The following is a 24,425-nucleotide window of genomic DNA, read 5'->3' on the forward strand; positions in this document are numbered from 1 at the left end:
AATTAATTCCTTGAAGCAGAGTCCTTGAGAATATGACAGTCGCTCAGCTAGACACGAAATTTCCAGCCTCGCATAAAACCAGAAGATTCATTATCATATTCACAACAGACCGCCATCGGTCCCTACTACAAGCCAGATTAATCCAGTCCATCCTCCCACCTAGTTGCCTAAAGATCCATCTATGCTTAGGCCTTTCAAGTGATCCCTTCCCTGTCAAAACAAAATTTTGTGTTATTCTCATCTGTCACATGTTACTTACTCCCATCTCACCTTTAATTTTACTCGTTTCATCCTAATAACATACTGTGTACACTCTACACAGTAGAGTACAAATTATATAGCTCCTATTTTGTAACCTTCTCTAGCCTTGTCACTTTATCAGTCTTAGTTAAGAATATTACCCTCAGCATTCTGTTCTCAAAGACCCTCAAGATGTAAACCTTGGCTTATTTTGGGTCATGAGGGTCACTCAGAAACGTTTACCCCAATTTTTCCAACAGGGGAAAAAGGCATAAAGCCATAGAAAATGTTGGAGAGTACGTAGAAAAATAGTGTTTGTGAAATGGATTTGAGATTCACATGGCTGCGAGTATGAAGATAGCGGTCTTCTGGGTTGTAGCACCGTGTAGTCTGGTAGTTTACTAACGTTTCAGAGGTACTTGCTGCCTCCTCCACCATGTCAATGCCCAAGATGATGGAGGCAGCACACACTTCTGAAAAATGATGGTAAACCTCTACATCTACAACCCAGAAGACAGTGATCTTCAAGACATGAAAGTATCTGTACATAAAATTTCAGCTTTCTCTATAATGTTTTGAGAAACTTGGTGCATCTTTATTCTCTCACATCCATTACAACCACATCAACCTCCTAGATTAGTTCATCGTAATAACTGCTGTGGAATCATAATCAAAGATGGATGGAAATTGTAATAATCAGTCATAATGGGAGGGCCCAATCATCTATTGTGGACCACTATTCCATTATTTCTAATATCAGGTTATCAAAATGACAACAGGTGTTCCATAGTTACCTGTTAAGTAACTCACCATAGAAATGCCAAAGGTCAATATTAAAATAATCTTCATGCCTGCTTGGTAATAAATATACTGTAACAATATTTTTATTGATCATTTATGAATAGTATCAATACAGGTACTTGTAAATATATAAGATGCATGAACAATAATACCATTATAATTAGCTACTTTGTAACAGGTCATTATTTTATAAGTCTGCATTTCTGCACTGCATACAAATTAAACAACATAAGTTATTGCTGAAAAACAATGAAATGGGTTATGGGTACCTTTGTGGGGCAGCTAGACATGTTGACAGTTTCTGTAGTGAAATTTTAATGCTTTAGTGTTGTTTCCTTAAAGTGCTATACCACTTTTATAACAAGAGGAATGAACACAAATTATCCCTGTCAGTTGAGAATCCTCCAACAGTTCTACTCCTTGTTAAAACCACAGCACACAAACTGTACAGTCCGATGATATTTACACATTCTATCCTAATCAAATGTCACCACCTTAGAGAGCATCTCACAGTCCATGTGCAACAGAACTTCTTTCAATCGCAGTGCCAGTACAGGGCAACAATTTAATCCATATTTAAACTAATTCCATAAAGCAGGGTAGTCCTTGAGAAGCTGACTGTTGCTTAGACAAGAAATTCCCAACCTTTATATGAAACCTAAAGGGTTAGTACTGTGTTCACATGAAGGTGCCACTGGGCAGTCTGGAGCCAACTGATGTCAATCCACATCTTCACATCCTATTCATTTAAGATCCATTTGGATATTTATCTGCTCATCTTATAAGTGGCCTCTTCCTGTATGGTTTCCTGACTAATATTTTGTTTTCATATATCATCTCCCCCATGCATATTACATGCCCCATCCATCTCATATTTGTTGACTTGATCACCATAAATAATATTTGGAAATAAGCATTAATATTCGAGCTCATTATTTAATTTTCTCCACTTTCCTATTACCTCTCTCTCGGGCACACATGTATCTCTTAGCTACATTAAAACTGAAAAATGGTTTTGTTTACTTGAAAAGAACAAAATTTATTTTGTACTGTGGCAGAAGAAATGGAAACAAGAAAAGAAAAATTAAATTCTGAATATTTGGTTACCATAGAAGGATGGAAGAAATTAAAACTGCACACATTTTTACTACAAAACATCTTAACAAGACACCACTCAGGATACCCAAACATTGACTTAAGACTAATATTAAATCATATCTTACAAAAATAGGATGTGAAGGTGTGGACTGAACCGAAAGGCTCAGAACAAGGTTCAGTTATGTGTTCTCTGTACGTGGTACTAAATCTACAGGTAAATAAATAATTTTAAAGAAAAACTGTGTATCATACAGTTACTTGGTCACCATAGGATTTCACAGCCTAGAACAAAAACCTGATATCATAATGCTTCAATTAATTGTGACATACTTTTATTCTTTAAAATGTCATATGAAAATGTAATAACTAATAGATATATCTTAGGCACGCTTTTCTACCTTATGTGCTGCTTCGGTCCTGCTAAAAATTAATTTCTAGTGCATACGAATGTTACTTTAGTTGGTGTACTGAATGAACTAAAAATACTAAGTTCTAAAGTTTCAGAGGCACAGTTTACTCATGCAGACAGACTTAGAACTCATCCAGAAATAGAGATGATAGTAAGCAAATATTAATATTCCACAGCAGAGGAAGAACTAAACAAACACGAGGGAGGATGCTTCAGATAAGATGTTTTTTCCATACTGTCAACTGTCTCAAGGAGGAATGGATTGAAAATAGGGAGTAATATGTAGTATACTACAAACTGATTCAAAACTGAGTTCTGTGCCTGCAAACTGAAGAATAAGGCACAGAAAAATATCAGGAGAATGATTATTTAATTGATTTCTGGTTTCTTTAATAATGCTGCTTCAAATGCAAAGGTTATATAGAACCAAATGAGATGGCAAGTAAGGAAAAGGAAATACACTCAAGGTCAATTTCTGAGTACTGTCACAGTGTCTGCCAGGGCAGACTGAATAAAACCACAAAAAATGTCAGGATATTAAGTAACTCAGGTACGACTCAAAACATTTTTGGATAAAAGTCTAAAACACTTATTACCATACAAGCCTGTTGTGTGAGAAAATACAAACAAGAGTTAGTAAATATATGTGATGAGGCTGGGTTAGAAGGGCCTGTTGAAGACCAATTCCCAGATTAAGACTCTACAAGAAGGCAGAGATTACACTGGTGTTCACTAATATTGCTGGTGGATTGGTGGCCAAAGATGTGGCTGGCGTGAAGACGAGATAAGACTGCATATAACTGTTTTCATTGTGTTATTCTATGTCACAGTTCAGTCATAAAAATTGTTACTTGTAACTTTTAAAACTGTAAGGTATAATATTCTAATACATAGTGTTAAATCATTTATAAATGTTCTATCTTTACTGCCAATTTTGGATTTCTAATACAGTGGTCCCTTGTATTATAATTATGAACTTGTTATTAATGTATATTTTTCATTACAGCACAATCAGCACGTTAAATGGGAATTAACGTGTTCCACTGCACTATAAAGAGGAAGAACTTTGGACCATATTGCTGCCCATGCCATCACTATATTAATGAGTGAGAAAGAATCATGTTCATATATACAAAGTTTATGTAACAAGTAAAACTTGTTTCTGCACAATCAATTAACAAAAGATATTTACATCTGCAACGACTCTCACAGAGATAATCATTGTTTCTGAATGGATCTAACCTCAAATTCTGTCTACTAAGTTGATGAAATATATACTGAAGGTTGCTGAGTAAATTAACAGAGTATACAAGGCAAAACTTTGGTGGCAAAAATATCCCATTTGATCTTTATCAGGAAAAACATACATCTGAAGAAATTCCTTCAATTAAGTTTGCTACACGTACTTTTTACACTGCATCAAGAAGCCAGATGGGATTAAGAATCAGAACACTGAACATCTATTTATTTGAAATACCATAAAATTATATTAAAATCCCATTTATATTTTAAACTACTGTGAGTGGTTAGCAATAGCCTGTGTTCTGATGGCCAGCTGTGCAGTGTGAAAGGATATCTTTATCGGTTCATCAAGGTGGGGTATACAGGCAATTAAACAAACAATACAGACATTATTATACTTACTCCTACAGACAAGTCTGAAGCTGCTGAAATAATTTACTTTTAAAAGTTTCAGGGTTAAAACAAAAAAGTTAAATCTCTTTTTCCCACAAGATAGAGCATCATAAAATTGTCACTTAAATGTCCTTACAAAACACCTTTACATTTAATTTATCTTTAATTGTATGAGAATGGGGATTTAAACCCATATTCTAACGGGCTGCTGGCCAGATTTCAAGTCCAGGATTTAATGGTATGCTACTGTGATGCATAAAGATTAAATGTGCACCAGTCAGCCTGAAAATAGAGACTTTAAATCTTATTAACTACTGTTCCTTAGAACTTAAGAGGAAATTCTTTTAAAGAAGAATATCCTGAGAAGGGAATACTACATGAAGCTTATGGAATATTTGTTAGGACCAAATATTTTTAACTTCTGAAGCATAAAAACCATACGACATTAAGATATTAAATGGATTTCAATGTAGGACCACAACTTGATTCTGGAATCTGTTGACTAAAGAAGACAGAGAGGCAGTAAGGCCTGCAGTAATGAACAAAACTTTAGAACTGATTCTACAATGGACATGAAACATGTCTGCTGAAGGCTTGCTTATAGACAATCTGTATGGTCATCATTAAGTGTGCAGAAATATCTGTGGCCAGTACTCAGGTTCTCTTCCAACACAAAATGGAAGGACTGAAAATATCATTACTGTTCCTTAGCTTATGATCTCATCTTTGAAATTTCTCATGACATAAACACATGCTTATCATGCTGCAAGGGATTATTACTGAAATTTACAGTTAAAACCTAATTTCAAATGTATTAATGACTGTAATAATAAGCCTTCTTAAGCAGTGTTTATGATATTAAAATAACAAACCCAAAAATACACAAAGGGATGTGAAATATTTTACAGATGCAACTTCCTCCCACAGCCATAAAATCTCGAACTCTGTACTGACACTGGCCACTAGAAGACACATGGACTTCGAGTCACTCAATGACTCATATAGGATCAGGCCTCATAGAAGTCTTCTGTGTTTTATCCCACCTGCTTCACGGACAGTTAAGTTCAAGATGTTCATCCATTACATACAAGAGCCCCTAATGTCAAACTTAAATCTTACTGCATCATGGTTTTCAGAGAGCCATCACATACCTGTCATGAAATTCTCCTGCATTTCTCAAGTCTTTATATGTGTACAGCAGTGTATTAATACATACCAACTGTATCTGTTAAAGAAATATAATAATAAATATCTACAATTCTTAACACAAATCTGATTATTGCATATCAACCATGTTGACAAAATTCAAATTCCAGGTTTGCATAATTCCACTTTCCAACACTACTGCAACGTACAAATGGTAAGGTCCAATTTCTTTTAGAAATGGTCAAGATTATTTTCAGATATACAACAAAAATTAAATAAGTAACCACCAATAAAATTCTACAATATTACTAATGCAGAGTTTTAGAATACGATGTCAGATAAATACAAAATATTCTCTGTGAAGACAAGTTTCCCAGATTTAAGAAAACACACATAAAAACACATTAATAAATAAATTAAACAATGTCAAAAGTATTCCTTGTGTACAGTCAACAATGTGTTCTTGAACAACACAATAAGCTCATTTCATGTTTTGAAACAGGAGTTTAACATGAGGAATGGAAAAAATCCAGTAGCCTACAAACATGATAAACAGGGAGCAGGTCTCCCTAACAAATGTATTAGATATGCACAAAGACCTCAAGAACTGTAATACAAAGAATGGATAGTGACAAATGTGTAGTAGTGTAAGTGATGTAATCTACATCAAGGTATTCAGGAATTAAATCTCAAACATACACATCTTGTCAAGTAGAAATCCAGAACTTGATGCAAATACTTGCCTATCATATATATCACTTGCGATAAGTTTCACTGTTACTTTGGATATTATCCTTTGTCTTGGATATTTGCGAAACACAACATTTCAGAGACTGGATATGTCTCTGTCATCAAGTGACAGTAGGAGAAAGGGGTGCCTACTTGATGATGCAGACAGAGCCAGACTCTGAAATGTTATTTTTTAAGAAAGAATCAAGACAATGGATGACCAAAATAACAGTTGAACTTATTGTAACACGCCAATGTCAGAGCCCTTCAGACATACATATATCACTTGTAAGCTAACTTTTTAATAACTAGCAAATTTTGGCAGTGAACAATGAATATAAGTTATCCCTGTTTATCACAATGTGACCTCATGATCTCTGAGCTGCAAACTATGGAATCAAGGAAAAACCACAGCAGGTAATAATGAACTATCAGTTAACTGCACGTTAACATTTCCCAAGCTGTGATTTGTTTCACAACAGACTAATTACTGCAGTCATTATTATTGTACATTCCATTATTAATAGAGAGAATTTTCATACCTTATCAAATAATCTTATAAATCATATCAACATGGACATCTTTGGTACAAGATTAAAATCTGTAATTAACATATGAGATGGGCTACACATACACTTTCCTTACAGAGTTCTGTTTCCTGATAACGACATTAGCATGGCAGTGATTGGTCAGGGCCGTAACCATTCAACGCCTGAGCTAAATGACATACATCCCCATGCACACGTGGGAAATAACAATTAACAAGAGCTTCAGCTAATATGACATGGAGAGAAGCAGTGTGTGTCCATATGACACTACTCTGAAATAACAGTCTGGCAAACACATGAATATAGCCCACCTGCTGCTAAATTCATTACTGTATCTTCCCCAATATTTAACTAGAACAGTATATAACAAGCTCAACCTGGCAAATCTTGCTCAGTTTCTGCATATGGAAACAAAGTCCACACCAACATCAAGGAGCACTTTGAAAATGGGACTACATTCAAATACTCTCCATTCCTTCAATATCACTCTGTATCTGGAAACAAAACAAATACTGTTCACAAAAGAAACACCTGATACACAGAAAACACAAACCACTTGTGGACATAGTAGAATAGCCAATTTACACAAAAGGAATCAAACTATTCTCTTCAAAACTGAATAAAATCAGACTCCCCTCTTTCTGCCAAAAGGCACTCATAAACACTTCCTTTATGATGCATATTCAGATCACAAACACCTACAGTTGTACATTAATAAGTAAACTTTTTAGCACACTACAGATTTCATACTCCCCATCACATCTCACATTAAGGACTTGCAGTTCCCTAAAAATATTCATGAAACATATGAAGGTGACCAACCTGCAAGTTAATATGTTTTAGTGGGCTAGACATTCAACCAAATTTGTAAATACTCTTACCAATGACAATTTCTTGGTCATGAGTGATATGAATGTTGTCACTGAACCCAAGAGGCTGGGACCCACAAAGGTTCTGTCTCTACTCTGTTCACAGCACGTACTAGTTGTTCAAATGCTGCCGACAAATCTGCATTTTCAATAACTTCATCAAAGAGATGTCCATACAAAAACTCTATACGCTCACTACTATGTAGCATTTCTTGAAATTCTTCATCCTGAAATAAAAGACACATGATTTTGACAAAGTTTGTATATAAACTCTGTGCAAAGGACAGAAATCATGCTGTCAATTACATTACTAAAAAGTATTCAAATGACAAGACAGCCACAAAATATTAGACAAAGATGATGAAGGCAACAGGTGCAAAAATATGTTTCAGTTTTCATCATAATAAAACATGGATGTTTTCCCTGGTATTTTATTCCCTAGAATACCTTATTTTCCACAAGACATGTATAATCCTGCAGAAAATGTAAACACATTACGAAACTCAGGAAGAACTGTACTTACAGTAAAACCCCTGGAGTTGTTCTCATCAAATGTTGATCTAGCATAAGACGCATTACGAGTCTCTTTCAGAATATCAAATGGTGGTGGCTTGATGTATATTATGTATGGTTTTAATTGAGGAATCCTCAACATTTTCAAGGCCTATAAAAAAATAGGACAAACTACTACCTCTGTGAAAATCATACACAACACAATATCAATGTACTAGAGTATCAAGAAGCAACTGACTTGGTAATGAGGATTCAATATGCAGACGTATCCTGCATTCACTAATGACTTGACACTTTCTGCCGATGTCCCATACAAATTCCCTTTGTATTCTCCAAATTCAATAAATTTTCCAGCTTCAATCTCTTCTTCCATTTTCTCTCTTGTTACAAAAAAATACTCTTTTCCATTTACTTCTCCATGTCTCACAGGACGAGATGTGTCTAAAACAAAATTATGCTATACACTTCCTTGTACATATTTACAAATGCAGACAGTCATATCCACATTCCTTACATAAATCACCTAATAAAGTAAAACACAGAAAGCAGGAAGCATTAATGCAGGGATGAATTATAAACAATTATAAAGTATGATGACATGGATGAACATGTACATAGCTGTTGAATGAAATCTCTCTCATCATTACCCCAAATTTCAGTAAAAGTTAACTTAGTCAAAATAAAAACAGTTCAATTTGGCAAATACTGCTAATTCTCTATTCTGTTCTGGACTGATAGTTTGTAGAGTTCCTTCTTCTTCTTTGGTTGGTGATTTCAACTGGATTGCTATTTTGAAAGAGACAAGACATTAAGAAAACATAAATGTATGTCACACAGATGATAACTCATGACACATACTTATCTTTAAATGCTTCAAATTGTATACACACTAGCAGATACCACAAGTTAATAATTTTACAAATAATTTGTGCTAATATGAACTTCAAGTGCTTGGCAATGTGTCAGACATATCTTCAAGCACAACACACTGACACATCATTTCCTGCCAAAGGGAAAACAACAATGAATGGAATATGGTTCTCTGGATTGTAAAACTGTAATCTTGTAGCTGGTTACCAATGTTCTATAGGAACAAATTGGATCCATTTTCAGGGTACAAGTTCCCTTAAAATGTTGGTAAAGGCTAGACAGCACAATACAGATCACAATTCACATTAACACTGCTGTTAAAATATACCTCATATAAATGAACATTTAAAAATTGCCTTTTACTTACCATAAAGGCAAGTCTACCTTTATCTTCTAAAATAAATTGTTTGTCTGTATAACAGAAAAAATTAAAGTTGAGTAAGATTTTTCTGGGTGCTCTAAATAGACCTTAGGTAAACAGGGTGCAAGGATACAAACTGGACTCAGCAGGCTTTGAATAAGGTCCAATGCCAACTTCTGTGGTGACAATGTAAGCTTAACATTCCACAACCAACAGGACAACTACATGGAGAAAACCGTGCACTTTTTGCACTATCAGACCTTCAAGAAATTTCAGTGCATGGCACCTCCATTTCCAAAAGCTAGTGGAAGATTAATTTGGCAGTACTACAGAAGTTGTAGTGATATCAATATAAAATGAATACCATCAAAAATGTGATACAAGCAAGGTAAATATTTCACTCTCTACACTTGAAGTTCAACAACATTTGGTTGCACGTCTATGCAACCTATGCTCTAAAATAAATGGTGAAGGCAATAAAAGGAAACAAAGACCACAGAAGTACTCACATGGAATAGGAGTCTTATATTTTTCCTGGTCAGTAGCAATGAGTCTCCGCTTGAGCTCATTGCGCCCAACACCCGGAGGCCCGATGAGGACCACGGGTCTGTGAAGCCCCGGGCGTGGGTAAAGCTTTGCTACTTCCTCGTATGTGGCAATCTCCTCACGGTCAAAGTCATCATTCTCGGCTGTGTCATACATAATCTTTTTAGTTTTAGGTTTAGAGGCACAGCGAGGGGACTTAGGGGACTGACACCCAGGGAGGACTGAAACAGAGCACAAACCTACAGGGAAGTTAGCGGGCAGCAAATGTAAGCCTAATGACCATACCACATCGCTGTATGACCCTGAAATATACCAGAAACAAAAGTATCTCAGGTAAATATCTCCATATATGAAACATCAGTAATTGTATCAAACTAAACAGATCTATTTTAATAAATAAATTATGTATTGTTAACATTGAATTCAATAGCCAATATAAAGTAGTAACAAAAAATTAGAATAATATCAGCTTTAAAACTTACATATAATAGATCAACTGCTATCTCTAACTTCTAAACAAATTACATTTTAATATATACAAGCTACAGAAGCTTCTGAAACAGTTTATGGAAATTCTAATAATCAAGATTTCTGAACTTAGAGCAATGTATACACCCAACCCAAGCAAAACCATGCTGCAGAATTCAGGAACAAGAGATAAAATATAACTATAATTAATGCAAGGCATCAAGATATTCAGTGCAGTTGCAATGTCAACAACTCACATTCACCACCAGGAAGGGGGGAGAAAACTATAGTGTAATCTGGAACCAGAGATATACACACATGCTAGCATCAGCAAAATTACACTTCTGTTATGAACAATAAACAAATCTGATCTTATTAATTCTATATCAAAGTTAATAGCACTCTTAGCGTAAGAATCAACAGGAAATGAAACACAGCACATGTTATATAAATTTATATTAATTTGCCACTCGCTAACTTTCTACTGAGTAGTTTGATTACATCTTCACTAGGCTAGGGATAAAGCTTTCAAATGCAGAGTATTTCATTTAAGTTATTAACTCATGTGCATAAGGCTGCAGACAAACTCAATCTGAAATATTTTTTCCTGTGTACAAATATTTTTTGATAACAATATTAAAACCTAAATTATAATGGAAAATTAAAATTCTCTTGTGCAAAGGAGAAATAAATGAGATTCCATTCAATACAAAGAGGGTTTAAATGAAACACTCTTATGTATGACAAGTTTGGAATATATGCAATATCTAAACAATGTGAAGACAAATTTTTTACAAGGTGGTGATTAAACTACATTCCCTCAGATCTACCACTGATCCCTTATCTCACCTTCTTCTGACGTTTTATCCTGCTGTGTACGCTCGTGCAGAATCCTGCGTTCCTGCAGTGCTCGGCTAGGTATCAGTCCTGCCCTCATATTGCGATCCCCTTCCCTTCGAGCTTGCCACCTTGCAAGTACAATCGGACCAAAATAAATATTTCTAAACAATTACACTTAAGAGCAAGAGGTAAATTAAGTTTTCAGATCTTGTCTCCACTACAATATAATACTACTACCTTTTGAGATAATTGCTCAAAACAAAAATACAGAACACAAATACTTAATTCAGTTTCACGTCATATGTTTTCCAAGGGTTTTACTGAAAAGCTAATGCCTTGTGTAAGCAAAAAATTTACATAATGAAAAACATAATTCATTGACTTACCAGTAAGCATCATCTTGGCTTACAATGTGTAACACATCTCCCTTTACAAAATCCAGTCCTGCCTCCTTGCATGGTATGTAGGGATCTGTTGAAGATGTGTAATCAAAATGGGCACGAACTCGAACTTTACTTTCCCGTATACCCACTTTCCCATCTGCTGGAACCAGCTTAAAGGTTATCGTCCCTTCAGAATTTTGCTGTAAGAGATAGAGAGAGACCAGTTAATTCACAATTTTCTTCACCTCATTCACACACTAACTAAATGTATGTATATGTTCTCAAAGAACATCTTCCATCTTCAGGCATTTCACTATCTGTTGACTTTAGTAATCCAATTTTTTTTACAATATCTATTCACATTCTGCTTTTTGGCAACCAAGTTGTGTGTACAATATATCAAAATTCCACACAAGTAAAAAACACAGTAATCATAAAACATTCACATTCTGGTTTAATGTTCTGATAAGCATTCACTATCATCAGACCAATCAAAACACCTTCTACAGCATTCTTATTACCTCAATTTGAGGCTTTTACAATTATCTGTATCATGTGCTATACAGATATTGTTAACTGTGCCTATTACTATTTTAGTCATATAAAAGAAGACATTAGATAAAACATCACTAAAATGTTGTTCACATTCATAATACAAGACATTAAATCCCAATTAAGCTACATGAATTGTTATAACTCTTCAGTTTTGGTCATATGAATAAACATGAAATGAAACGCCAGACAAACATTGCTCATATTCAAAATAAAATGCATTAAACACTACTGAACTGAATGAACTTGTTCTATTTATTACTTTTGTTGCTCAACAATTTCTGGAGTTTGCCATTGGGTACATTACAGTATACAAGCTTCTCCAATTTCTGTCCAGTCCTACAACCTGTGTTCCTAAGAACAAAGTTGAAAGATTATATTATAAAATTTATCACTGGCAAAAGTCTATGGATGAACTGAAATATCAGTTCACTGCTATAGAAATGAGTATAAAAATAAATAACTTTTTAGAATTCATAAATACAAAAATATGTATTTCAAGTCACATAAATATTTTATAAATCAGACATAATGATTAAAACATATATTACCTTCCTAAGCAGCTATAAAAGGATTAAAACTAAAACTTCTGTTTTGAGAAATAAATTCTGCTAAAGTTATGAATATACTACTACAGAAAAATTAAATACAGGTGCAATATTATTACTAACCAGTATTTTGAGGACATCATTAGGTGTTTTCCCTTCAACATTAATGCCATTTACTTCACACACCTCGTCCCCCACATGGATGAGTCCTGAGCGATCTGCAGCTCCTCCATGCATAATACGGGCAATTACAATTTTTCCTGTTTCTTCATCTGTCTTTATTGTTGCACCCTGATGAAAAAATGAATTTCCAACAAGAAACTTCAAATATGAACAACATGTTCAAAGCTTATTAAAATTGCGAACACTATATCAAAGACTAGTTCTCACACTGAAATATTTAAAAGTTAGAGCATTATGTATTATGTAGAATCCAGATTATTTCTTTCTATCATCCATGGTACCATTTGCAACAAAACAAGGAATACAAAGCAATGAGATGTATTTGGTGACTATCATCTTTGGCATGAACAACCTGTACAGAACTGGAAGAATTAAAAAAAACACGATAAGCTATCTAAAAGATTTAGTACTGAAAACAAGAATTACATTTTAGTAGCAAGGAACTCAAAAATATATTATTATACATTGGATTTTTAAAGAAAAATACTGCCATACATTTACAAGGATATTCACAAAGTCTGGTGTGTATGTTGATGACAAACAAGTGGCAGTTTTTCAGTATTTCATAATCATCCCTCACATAATTAGTGTAAGTATGGTACAGTCCACAAATAGATGAAATAAAAAGACACAAATTAGTACTGTATGCAAATGAAAGATACCTGTAGGACCCACCTTGGCCAAATGAAATCACAGAAATATCCATGAATCTATGCTTGATGCATAATATACTGAACAACAAAGGAAAGAAAGATAAATGTAAAAATACATGCAAATTACTTAATTTTTTATCCATACAAGGAATAATGAAAATAATTTAACATTTAAAGATCACAAATGTTGGGTGTTTTCCATCGAGAACTTCAGTTTCATTGAATTATAAAGAACAATGGATGCAGAATGGGATTGGGAACATCAGGACTTACATTCTCCTGTTTTACTCATAGGTTTTACTAAACATTCAGAATACAACAGAAGATATGATGGACAGAAGCAGAGAATCCATACATATAATCTATCTTCATAATGCAACAAATGTAATTATCATTAAATTCCATGCAATCATATTATTAAAATTAATATTAAATGTTTTGTTTCTAAAGAACAAGGGTTCTAGTCCAGGAGCTTCCAGAAAAGTGCAGAATCATTATCCTGAGAGGTTTGGTTTCCTAAATCTTACCAGGAAAATTCTGGGAAGGTAACTTGAAACAAAACACTACTGTCCTACTGTACATCCTTCAAAATCCTTTATCCAAACCACTGTGCCATTCAATACTTAACAACCTGTGCAGTTGACAAAGTATCATCAAATAAACCAAGAAACATTTAATTTTTTGTTGCAAGGTAAACCCTAATATGACTGTCATATTGGGAACAATGATAGCTGGCAATCAAAAAAGACTTGATAAAGCAATTATATTCCAATATAAATAGTACATAGTAATAGAATAAATGTAAACTGGCAAGTAAGACAAATCTCAATAAAGCTATCATGACTAATTACCAAACATTAGCCATAAGAATGGGAGAACAGTTCATTTTAAGGGAGTTAATTTTCCTTCTTGTTCTAGCCTCAAAACCATGAATCGTTTAAAGTAACTTACTCAGAAATAAATTATCTCCTTACACTAGGAACTTGAAGAAGCCTTAAAAAAAGTGGGAACTGCTTGATCCAATGGCTTTTTAGAGTCCAAAAACAATTCTATCAACTTCTGTATCACCCCCCCCCCCCCCCCCCCCCCCCCCCAAAGAAAGTGGTGTGACATTTGAGGTTCTCATTGTAGTAAGGATGATGATGCTGTTCTGAGTTTTGACACTGTGTTGGTTTGTAGGTAGATACCGATGTTTCTCCAAAACACCGATAGCTAACTCTACTCATCATCATCATCATCATAATGGATGTAGCAAGGTCCTCTGAAACACTTGGTATACTTCTACAAGACTACATGACACCATATCCCAGAAGAAAGTTATCAAAGAAATGGATACTTTTTTATGATTAAATCTCTTGGGCTGTAAATAAGATAATATGAAACTAGATCTTACGGAAATAAGTTTTGGTCATATGAATTTAACTAATCTGGCATAAGAACCTAAGAACGGGCACTCATTTAAGTGATGAACATTCAAACTCTATATCAGAGAATTAGTTTAGTTTCTATTAACAGTGTTTTACTGAGCATAACTAGACTCTACCAAAAGATGGCTTTTTAATACACCATGCATACAAATGCAAAGTAAGCACACCAAGACAATGTGAATCACAACAATAAACAGTTACAGTACTCATGCTCTGAAATAAAACTAGAAATCATGTCAGGATAATTGTAACTCAAGATTAAGGAAATAAGGATATCCAACACAATACCGATTTTCAGTAAGAATTTATATTTCACAACAGTAGTCAGTAAAGACAAACTGACCACTTCAAGCAAATTTTCTGCCCTCATCCCTTAACATATGAGTATAAAGAGACAAAATTAGTCTCCCACGTATCACATATTGTTTAAAAAAAAAACATACTATTTTATTATTGTAAATATTTCTCTGGCACGATTATTGTGCTCTGTATAACATTCTTACAAGCTATTCATAAATATCTGTAACAACTATGTACTTATGTTTATATTAGCATTAATTATTGTATTTGTACTTAATATCATACTATGGCATGTTCTGCTTCCTTGGCTTAATACTATGAAGGGCCTATGGAAAGTAACAAACCATTTATTATTCTATTCTATTCATTAGCCACTGGCATGATTAGGACTCTAATATTGTTTTTCTATAGTGTTCTAATCAATTAACACAATGGAGGGCAGAAACAATATATACATCACCATCACTGTCAAAATCAACTGTAAAATTTTAACAACAGAAACCTCAATGTGTGAAGGTATTGCATTCTTTGCACTTAATTCTTAACCAGTTCTGACAGTTAAATCATTTAACATTTCACCTGAAAAAGCTGGATTGGTAAAACCATGCACCATTTTAAATGGAATGGGAAATAGTTAAAATAACAACAAAATCTATATATCAGAACAATAATCATCCAAAACAAGAGACTGAGTGGCTTTGATGTGCTTTGCATCTGGAGAGCAAGTTTTAAATTTGTATCACAGTAATTGGATGGCAGAGTTCTGCAAGAAACTAAAGGAATACAAACTGCAGGACATGGACAATGTAATAACAAATGAATCCTTTTTCAAATATTTTTGTAATTAAACTGACTTCACACATTATATGTCAGCACACAACCCTGCTGTTTACAACAGAAAAATATATGTTTTTATGAATATTATAGCTGTTTCAGTATAATCAAATAGGGTATTTTATATGAAAGGCAAATCACTTAAAACTTACATCTTGACATTACTGTTCACAGGATCTAAAGTGAATAAAGTACTTTAATACAGTATTCACAAATCATCTGTGTGTTTCTACTGGGAATCAAGTTACTACTGTTGAGATGAAAAGGATAAGAGGGCAGAAACTTGTCCCTTATTTATTTGAAGTTTTCCTACATATGATTGATGATAAACTCCAATAAAACCACATAATAATGGGACCACAGTTATGAAATATGACACAACATGATGAGACACAAAACGGAAGAAAACAAAACAAGGAACAGTTTTTCAGAGATTTTAGGTGGCAGCACCTGGTTACGGTCATTCTGCTATGAGCAGCCATTGCATTGGTTGCTGCTTTTGTTACTCTGTCAGCTGCGACAGTGAACCAAGTTTACACTAATGAAACAGCAGCAGTGAGAAGAGCATCATCTCTCAAACACCTAGCACAAGAAACAGGAGTAACAAATGAGATTTCAAGAACTGCTACAAAATTATTTAAACTACACCCCTTACAAAATCATAGTTGTGCACTCTCTGCAATCACATGATCCAGAAGTCAAACTTAATTAATGTAACAAGTCTTTTCAATCAGTGGGTATATGTGAAAACTAAATCCTATCAAATCAATCCACACATGGAAGAAAAACTCAGAGAAAATATTCATCTTGATGGTAATTCCACTTAAAAATTTCAAACAAGTGTATCATTAATATTCCTAATTGAAGTGTCCTATATACCCAGAGACCAGCTACAGTGCATGCTGAATATGTTTGGAAGATGTGGGAAAGGTATCCAAACCAATGTGGAATATTTTCAGCATTTCTTATAGCACAGGTATGGGTCGCATGAGAAGTGCTGGCACTTGCGCAAAGGACTGATTTTTGTCGTATGGGATGGACCTGTCCAAAGCACATGTTAGATGGGTGTCAGCTTCAGTTGGTTTGTAGCTCTAGCTGTGTTCAGATTTGTGCATCACCGCAGCTGAGGCTGTGTAACCCTCACTACTACCGAACTCCCCTCTCTCGGCTTACACATCGTGCATTTAGGTGCCACCACTACTCATACAACCTATAAATAAATGTCACTCTAACACTGCTGCAATCTCACTATGGTTGAAGCTGACTGACTAGGGAAGATAGCAACCAACAGTGTTTGCACATAGTGGAAAGGCTGCACCCTGGCTCAGAAGTCAAAAATTCTCCCTGTATAATGTATTGAAAAAAGGTTTTGTTTAGGAAGAGTGCCAGGACAAAACTCTTTAGCAGCAGTGAATCCTGGTGTAGAGGTTAGGTCATGTGAAACTTGGATGGCAGACATTGTTAGAACTATCAGAACTGCATTCTGTTTTTCTGGTAATGCATGTATAAAAGTAGTTTTGAGACCTTTGCTGCCCAGTTAAACAACCCACTTCACTGACCTGGTGCATATGAAGTTAATAAACACTGTAGTAAATTTAGACCAGAACATTCACCACTGCTTTTTAGTATTTCAGGAAGATCAAGGGGACAGATTGAACTACAATTCAATAGTACAACCAAATGCACGGAACAATGAAAAAAACAGTGGTACAAATACAGAAAATTCTGAAGAGTGAAATCTCCCACTGCAGGACAGAGAAACTTACCACAATGGGCTCAACAGTTTGGGCACCACTCTGTGCAAGCAAGTTATGAAAAGAATAGATGTAGAGATTTATAAAAGCTTTTAAAGCAACATGAAATTTATAACTAAAAACCTTGATCAACTATTTATGTACATGTACTGATAATTAAGGTATCAAACCATGATAAATACGGTATATACAACAGTATTCTTGAAGTGATGAAGACAGTTTTCACTATTATAAAAACAGATACAACTCTCAAGTCAGAATGAGGAACAGACAAGAAAAATACTTGATGAGAGACAAAGAGAAAAAAAGACATAAATATTTATGAAAATCTTGTTAACAATTCACAAACTGAAATGGAAATAAATAAATTACACTCTGTATATAACCAAAAGTTGTAACAATTTAATTACATCTAAATATCTCAACTAAATGGACTGTGATTTCCAGAGTTGTGATAATCTTGCAGGTGGTTATCAACATTTTGGAAAACAATATCACCTCCATACTTATACGCTGAAATGGTGTAAACCATATGAACAGCACATGGCCTCACAACCCAGATCACAGCCAACATTTCAACTACTTTCTCAAATCTCTTATAATTTCAAGTAAATTTCATGAAATACACCAAAAACTTTTTAAGGAAACATTTTATATTTTCAAATAGCACAGAACACAAAATGAGGAATATAACAAAAATAACATACCAATGGTTCATTACTCTTCACCAGTTGCACAATTTTAATAGTCTCTTCATCTTCATCCACCTCAAGTGGTATTTCAGGCAGTCGTGGAAAATAGTCCTTTTGTGCCACGGCATCATGGGCACAGAGCAAACCCTGCATATAAACAAGCACAAAAGTCATGTTCAGATTTTAAACATGTTTTGGAGGGACTTTTGCTTCATTTTCATTGTCAAGGGCTGATCCAAAATGTCAGTAATCTTGCTACTTTAAATTTTTGTTAACCACTTCACAAAATGATGATAGTTTGCTTCATTGTTCACACCAATAAACTAATCTGTTTTGAATTACTCTAATTCAAAACAGATTAGACACGATAAAAGAGTTTTACATATTCTCCAATTCCAAATATCATTCAAATGTTGTTCATTTCAAACTATGCTTATCAAGCACTTTGTAACTTACAATGGATGTTGGAATCTTTGTTTCTAATCAACAGTATTTAAAAAATACACTGTAATGCCTTGTCTATAATCAAGTTTTCTTGATGGAAGAGATTCAGATCAGATGCACACAGCAAAAGTTTTCCAATTTTTACTGGCAGACTGGTGTAACAGAGATACGCAATTTTTTTTAGTTATTTCCAGAATGAGATGGATCTCAAATTTGAAGTTCTGGTAATTTTTCTTTCATTTATCCACTCCTAAGAATAAATATTTAAAATTATTCATTAAAGTTTTGGGGCATGTAACATGAAAGTAAAAAGAGGCTAATTGGTGTAATTAAGTGAATCAAACATGAAACAATTCACAGTCACAGCTGAAGAAAACATGAAGACTAAAATTTCTTAGGAAAAGGTAAATTCTGTATTCTGGTTAGATATTTTCTTTGTTTGAAGTTTTTTTTATTTCTTAAGAAGTTGAAAACTGTTTACAGAATTTCATATAACTGCTAAACATTTGAGACAGAATCACTTACTTCTTTCAATTAAGCACAATTTATCATTCTTAATTATGAGGGGGAAAAAATCCATGCAATTAAAATTAAATGTTGTGGATGTCAAGAAATAGGCGTCCGCATTGGCCGCGCAGTCTGAGGCGTGGGCCTTGTGCTGCTCGGTCGCTGGGACCGTGGGTTCGAATCCCAATCAAGCCATGGATGTCTGTCCGCATTTTTCTGTGTTGTACTGTCCTGTGTACAGGTAGAGGCCTTGCGAAGGGCCGATCCCTCATCCAAGGAGTCCTACCAAATGTCCATAGATCAAGCCAACGTAAATTTGGGACCCGCAGTGCTCAGGCACTTGAAGAACGGGTCGGTAACAGTATCCCCAGTATGTCAAGAAATTCTATATAAAAGCACCACATATACTTCAATTTAATAAGGTGTCTGGTTTGTCACCTCAGATAAAAATAGGAAAAAATTAGGCTTTCTTTTGTATCCACACTATATTTTGGTCATTAAAGTTAAAAGTTGTTTATACTGACTTAACATGAAACAAAAATTTGCTGTAGTATACCTGAATGTGAGGTTTTTGGAGCAACAAAAAAATTTCCTTGCATTCTTCTTTTAAAGCAACTCTTGGCCCAACTACATCCAGAACCTCCAATGCAATCTGCATTGAATTTGAAAGAGTAGGATGAAATTTCTCATCTTTTCCATTGCTTATTATCTTATTATGAACCTTTACTAAGGCATGCAGTTCTTTAGATTGCAATAAGTCACTTAGGAAACCAAATTCTTCTTCCGAACTTGGAAGAAACTGTCTGGCCTCTTCCAATGACACTAAAAGCCGGGACAGTGCTGCAATTAAAACAAATACATAATTTATTACATACTGCAGTATCTAAGCATCCCTTAAACAAATGCAAAAACTGGCTATGAAAAGTTATTTTTAATTATAAACATGAGGATCAGGAAAAATAGTACAGACACTACCAACTGAATTCTTCAAGAGCATAAATATCTTCCATTTAAATCAACAGAAAGATGTGTGTCACTGTTAGACACGAACACAGTATCTCAATACATATGATTCAATAAAAATTATGAGTATAGGGATTCTATCATCACAATAAATAATTAGTCTTCTTTGTATGTTTTTTCTGGAAATGATAAAACTTGAAAAGGGACTACTTCTATTTAAGTGAAGGAAAACAAAATTGAACTGCAAGAGCAGTCTAAATAAATACAGGTACATTTATCTATGTGATTAGCACAACGCTATAAAAATATATAGTGTGGAAGTAAAGCCCTGCATGTTTTTAACTATGGCAGTCAATGAAAGTGAAAATGAGGCAGGGTGGTAACCTTCTGCAGTTCTGAAAATAGATGCAAAGGCAGAAACCGAAACATTCCCACTAAGAATCAAACCGTGGTCATCCAGCCAATAGTCTGATCATTTAAATAAAATATAAACACTGACAAGAAGAGCAACTTACCACAGTCAACTTGATGTCAACTGTCTGTAAGCCACAGAGCATACTCTCTTTAGAAGACCACTACCACATGGAAGGATCATAGGCTACTTAACAATGCTGTACCAATGACAGAAGTTAAAGAGTGTAATATAATATGAAAGGATGACAGCATTAATTTTACTTGAAATAACTGAGGAGGAAACAGTTGCAGCCTATTTCAAGAAAATATAGTGGCAGGTTGAGGACAACAATGCAAGTCATGATAATTGGTGCCCACGTGGAGATTTTAATCACACACTTCCCACAATACATGCCAGAAATGTTATTGCTTGCATTTCCTTAGTGTCTCTGCCAAAATCAGCTGCTTCTGCTATAAAGGACAAGCAATTAAAACTTCATTCTAAGTAACAAAATTAAAAATATAGCACCACAGAAAATTGACTACATAGTAATAGTAATAGTAGTAGACAGTACTTTGACTTGTGATAGCATCTTCCTGGTAGACCAATATACTACAGACACATGTATAACATTTTGTTCAAACGAGATTCAAATGTGAGATGTTTGACACTACATTTGCTTCACTAAACTTTTAATATAAAATTAAATTTCTGCTGTAATTCACATACCTAATTCCACACTTTCACCAGTATGATGCATTCTAATTCTTGACTTGTTCTCTCCATCAAGCTAAGTAGCTGCTCACAGCAATAGGTACTGTCGAATGACAACACTGACAAAGCATGTTTCCTGACACTGGGGTACTACTTTTCATCACAGAGGAAGATGCAATCCCACAACAAATATATGTGCACCTAACAAAGCATTTCAATATGCCACAAGTTGAAAATACCTGCTCTAAAGTAAGATATCAAGTTTCAATGGCCATAAAAACACAGAAAAGATTAAGTATAGTTCTGTTAATCTTTATACTTTCAGAATGAGAATGGGACAACAACATATTCTGAACTGAATAGCAGCAATAGTCTCTGTAACTAAACTGCTCTTAAGGAGCACCACATCCAGCTGGATCATCCAGACAAATCCACTGTGGCCAAACAGAGTTTAAACTGGGCCACTGCATTAACTCCAGGAAAACAGTCCTGTCCACCAAATCCAGATACATGGACTGGATAATCAGGGAGGATGGCTTTCAATTGAGCCAGTCATAGCAGCCGCTCATCCACTCTCTTGAAGGACGTAGGAAGCATCTGACACAGCACCATCAGTCCTGACTGGGCCACTAGACTGTCCTTTTCAGGACACAACCTGACCTCGGCCAGTCATTTCCATTTTCCTTGTTCCTCCTCATCACATCCACCCATCTCCCCCATGTCTGGTGATCCACCTGCTGGACCCTAAGAAACCCTTATAAGAGCAGTTTTCTCGGACCTCTCTCTCTCTCATTCCCTTACCCTTCCTGCTGGCCAGGCTGTGGCATACCCCCTACTCCTACTGATTCCCAGTCCCTCGTCCAATCCTAACTCCACTCCCTACTGGTCAGGCCAAGGCTTTGCCTTGACTGTCAGTTTCCTATATCTCAAACCAATACCACACATGTGGTTTACTCACTGTCCTGAGGAAGGAGGCAGCAAGGACACCTGAAACATTGGTAAACATCTACCACACTACATGGCAGAAAACAGCCACCTTCGGACTCACTGCCATGAGAACCTCAAATCTTACTTACAATGCTCTTAATTTTCTCTTGAATGCAATTTTCATATCCTACTTTTTATCCTAAATATTTTAAATTTCCGCCCTATAGACAATTCATTCAATGCAAAATTCTTTTTCTGTCAATAACAAGGTTTTAAAGGTTTCCTGTGCTTTAGCACCACATCATAAAGACATATAGGGGAAGTGGAGAAAAACTGCATTAACACACTTGCAGACTACCAGACTACATGGAGCAACAACCCAGAAGACAGCCATCTTCACATTTACAGAGCTCAAACCATTTGGTCTTTTGTTAAATATGCTACAATGCAGCTTTTACTTTCAGTCACATACCTTACTTTCTTTTTTTAAGTTCTACCTAGTGCTTTGTACAAACATTCTGAATAAGTGCTTGTTTAACAAGCTACACGTTTTAATCACAAAAGTGATGAATATGATTTTCATCCACCTAATATTACTAAACGTAACAGAACACAAACCAAACCAAACTTAACCCAACAAGGATTACTATGTGAATCAAAGACAGCCCAGAATATGGTGTGATGGGGAGCCAAACTGCATACTACACTCCAATCTATAATCTTTGAAGTGCTTATAATGTACACAAAAGTTAGTCATTCAGTTTAGATTTACAACATTGCCCATATTTGCTATTTTAACAGATTAAAACGCACTCATCATTATTTATTTGGTAGTATTTTACCACATAATACAGCAATAATAACAATGTTCCAAGCACACATGTAAGTTCTATAAATTCAAAGAAAATTTAATGTCTAGGTAAATTATATGAATCTGTACCAACCTGGATCCCAATTCCCATTTGCCATAACTGCCGTCATTCTATGAACCAGTTATTCCAGCATTACTATCTGAAAAGAAATGTGCATTCAAAACCATGGAAGCATTTGAAAACGTCATTAATTTATGGAATACAGTTCTTACAGATGCAATGTAATGGCCCTTTCTCAACTATTTAATGTCACCAACGTCTTACTGTACTAAATATTTCGAGAACTATACCATTTTGTTTTTAGGAAGTATAATATTTAAACTTTTAACCAAGACACTCTCATCATATAGGCGTTGATCCATTCGGGAAGAGCATACACGTTACTAAAAGGAAAGAACCACTTTCTATATATAATAAAGTTCCAACTAATAAAACAGCCGTGACATGAATAATTTTAATATTTTACCCAACGTAGAGCTCCCATTATGCTTCAAAATATATTTGCTCCCCATGTCAAATACTTTTCACACATGAAAAGATGCCATGTTGTTTGGACAACTGCCAATCAAATGACAAAACGAATCGAAAACTTTACGTATCTTTACATTTCAAATATGAAACTCAAAATAAATTTAATTTATTATAAGCTAATATATAATAGAAACAAATGCTGTACTTAAGACTATTTTCTACGGGTCAGGAACCATTATTTTATTTATGCCACGCCTTATATTCATTGTAGCCAACGGTAAAAACACAGAGAGGTATTTCAGATTTAAAATAACGAAGGTGAATCATGCATACATCGTTACGTCACCAATAAAATGATGTGACGTACAGTGTGATCCACTTCTGCCCGTGTTTAAATTACGTTATAATTTTGTCTCCAGCTTCGCCCTCTCACCAAATGTTCGTATTGATTGCTTATTCATTCAGAGTATATTTTTTATTTATTATCGAGTAGCATAAATATCAACAAGCAGTAAATAATTCCTCATTACTGTAATCTTTAATATAAGTGAAGTGTTCATCCTTGTCATAATTATATTCTCTTTAGTGATGAGCCTTATTTCTACAGATCATCTTAAATAATTCACATAAATTTTAATTAACTGACTTCACTTTATATCTTCTTTATAGAATTCTGAGGTTGATACATGCGTCATGTTTGCTAATCCAAGAAAATAAATTTGATGATGTAAGAT

At 34.7% G+C, this 24,425-nt stretch overlaps 1 protein-coding gene across 5 annotated transcripts; it reads right to left on the minus strand.

The window, feature by feature from the left end:
- Nucleotides 1–1,095: 1,095 nt before the first annotated feature.
- metro (membrane palmitoylated protein 7-like protein metro) lies at nt 1,096–23,761 on the minus strand. 5 transcript variants are annotated; one of them, XM_022059550.2, is made up of 13 exons: nt 23,687–23,761; nt 23,293–23,359; nt 19,907–20,190; nt 18,415–18,546; nt 17,720–17,749; nt 12,680–12,847; nt 11,460–11,656; nt 11,083–11,201; nt 9,729–9,908; nt 8,227–8,429; nt 7,999–8,139; nt 7,488–7,702; nt 1,096–7,100 (listed from the first exon to the last, which is right to left on the minus strand). In XM_022059550.2, exons 2-12 carry the CDS (start codon nt 23,327–23,329, stop codon nt 7,526–7,528), a joined length of 1,668 nt encoding a protein of 555 aa, XP_021915242.1. In that variant the 5' UTR covers nt 23,330–23,359; nt 23,687–23,761; the 3' UTR covers nt 1,096–7,100; nt 7,488–7,525. The 5 variants fall into 5 exon arrangements, with proteins under 5 accessions (XP_021915242.1, XP_021915240.1, XP_021915235.1 ...); XM_022059548.2 differs by having other exon boundaries at nt 9,729–10,004; XM_022059543.2 differs by having other exon boundaries at nt 9,729–10,067.
- Nucleotides 23,762–24,425: the final 664 nt, after the last annotated feature.

This window comes from Zootermopsis nevadensis, unplaced genomic scaffold (genome assembly GCF_977971745.1).
Source record: "Zootermopsis nevadensis isolate Lab colony 2312 unplaced genomic scaffold, Znev_1.0 Znev_ptg000020l, whole genome shotgun sequence".
Taxonomy (NCBI): Eukaryota; Metazoa; Arthropoda; class Insecta; order Blattodea; family Termopsidae; genus Zootermopsis; species Zootermopsis nevadensis.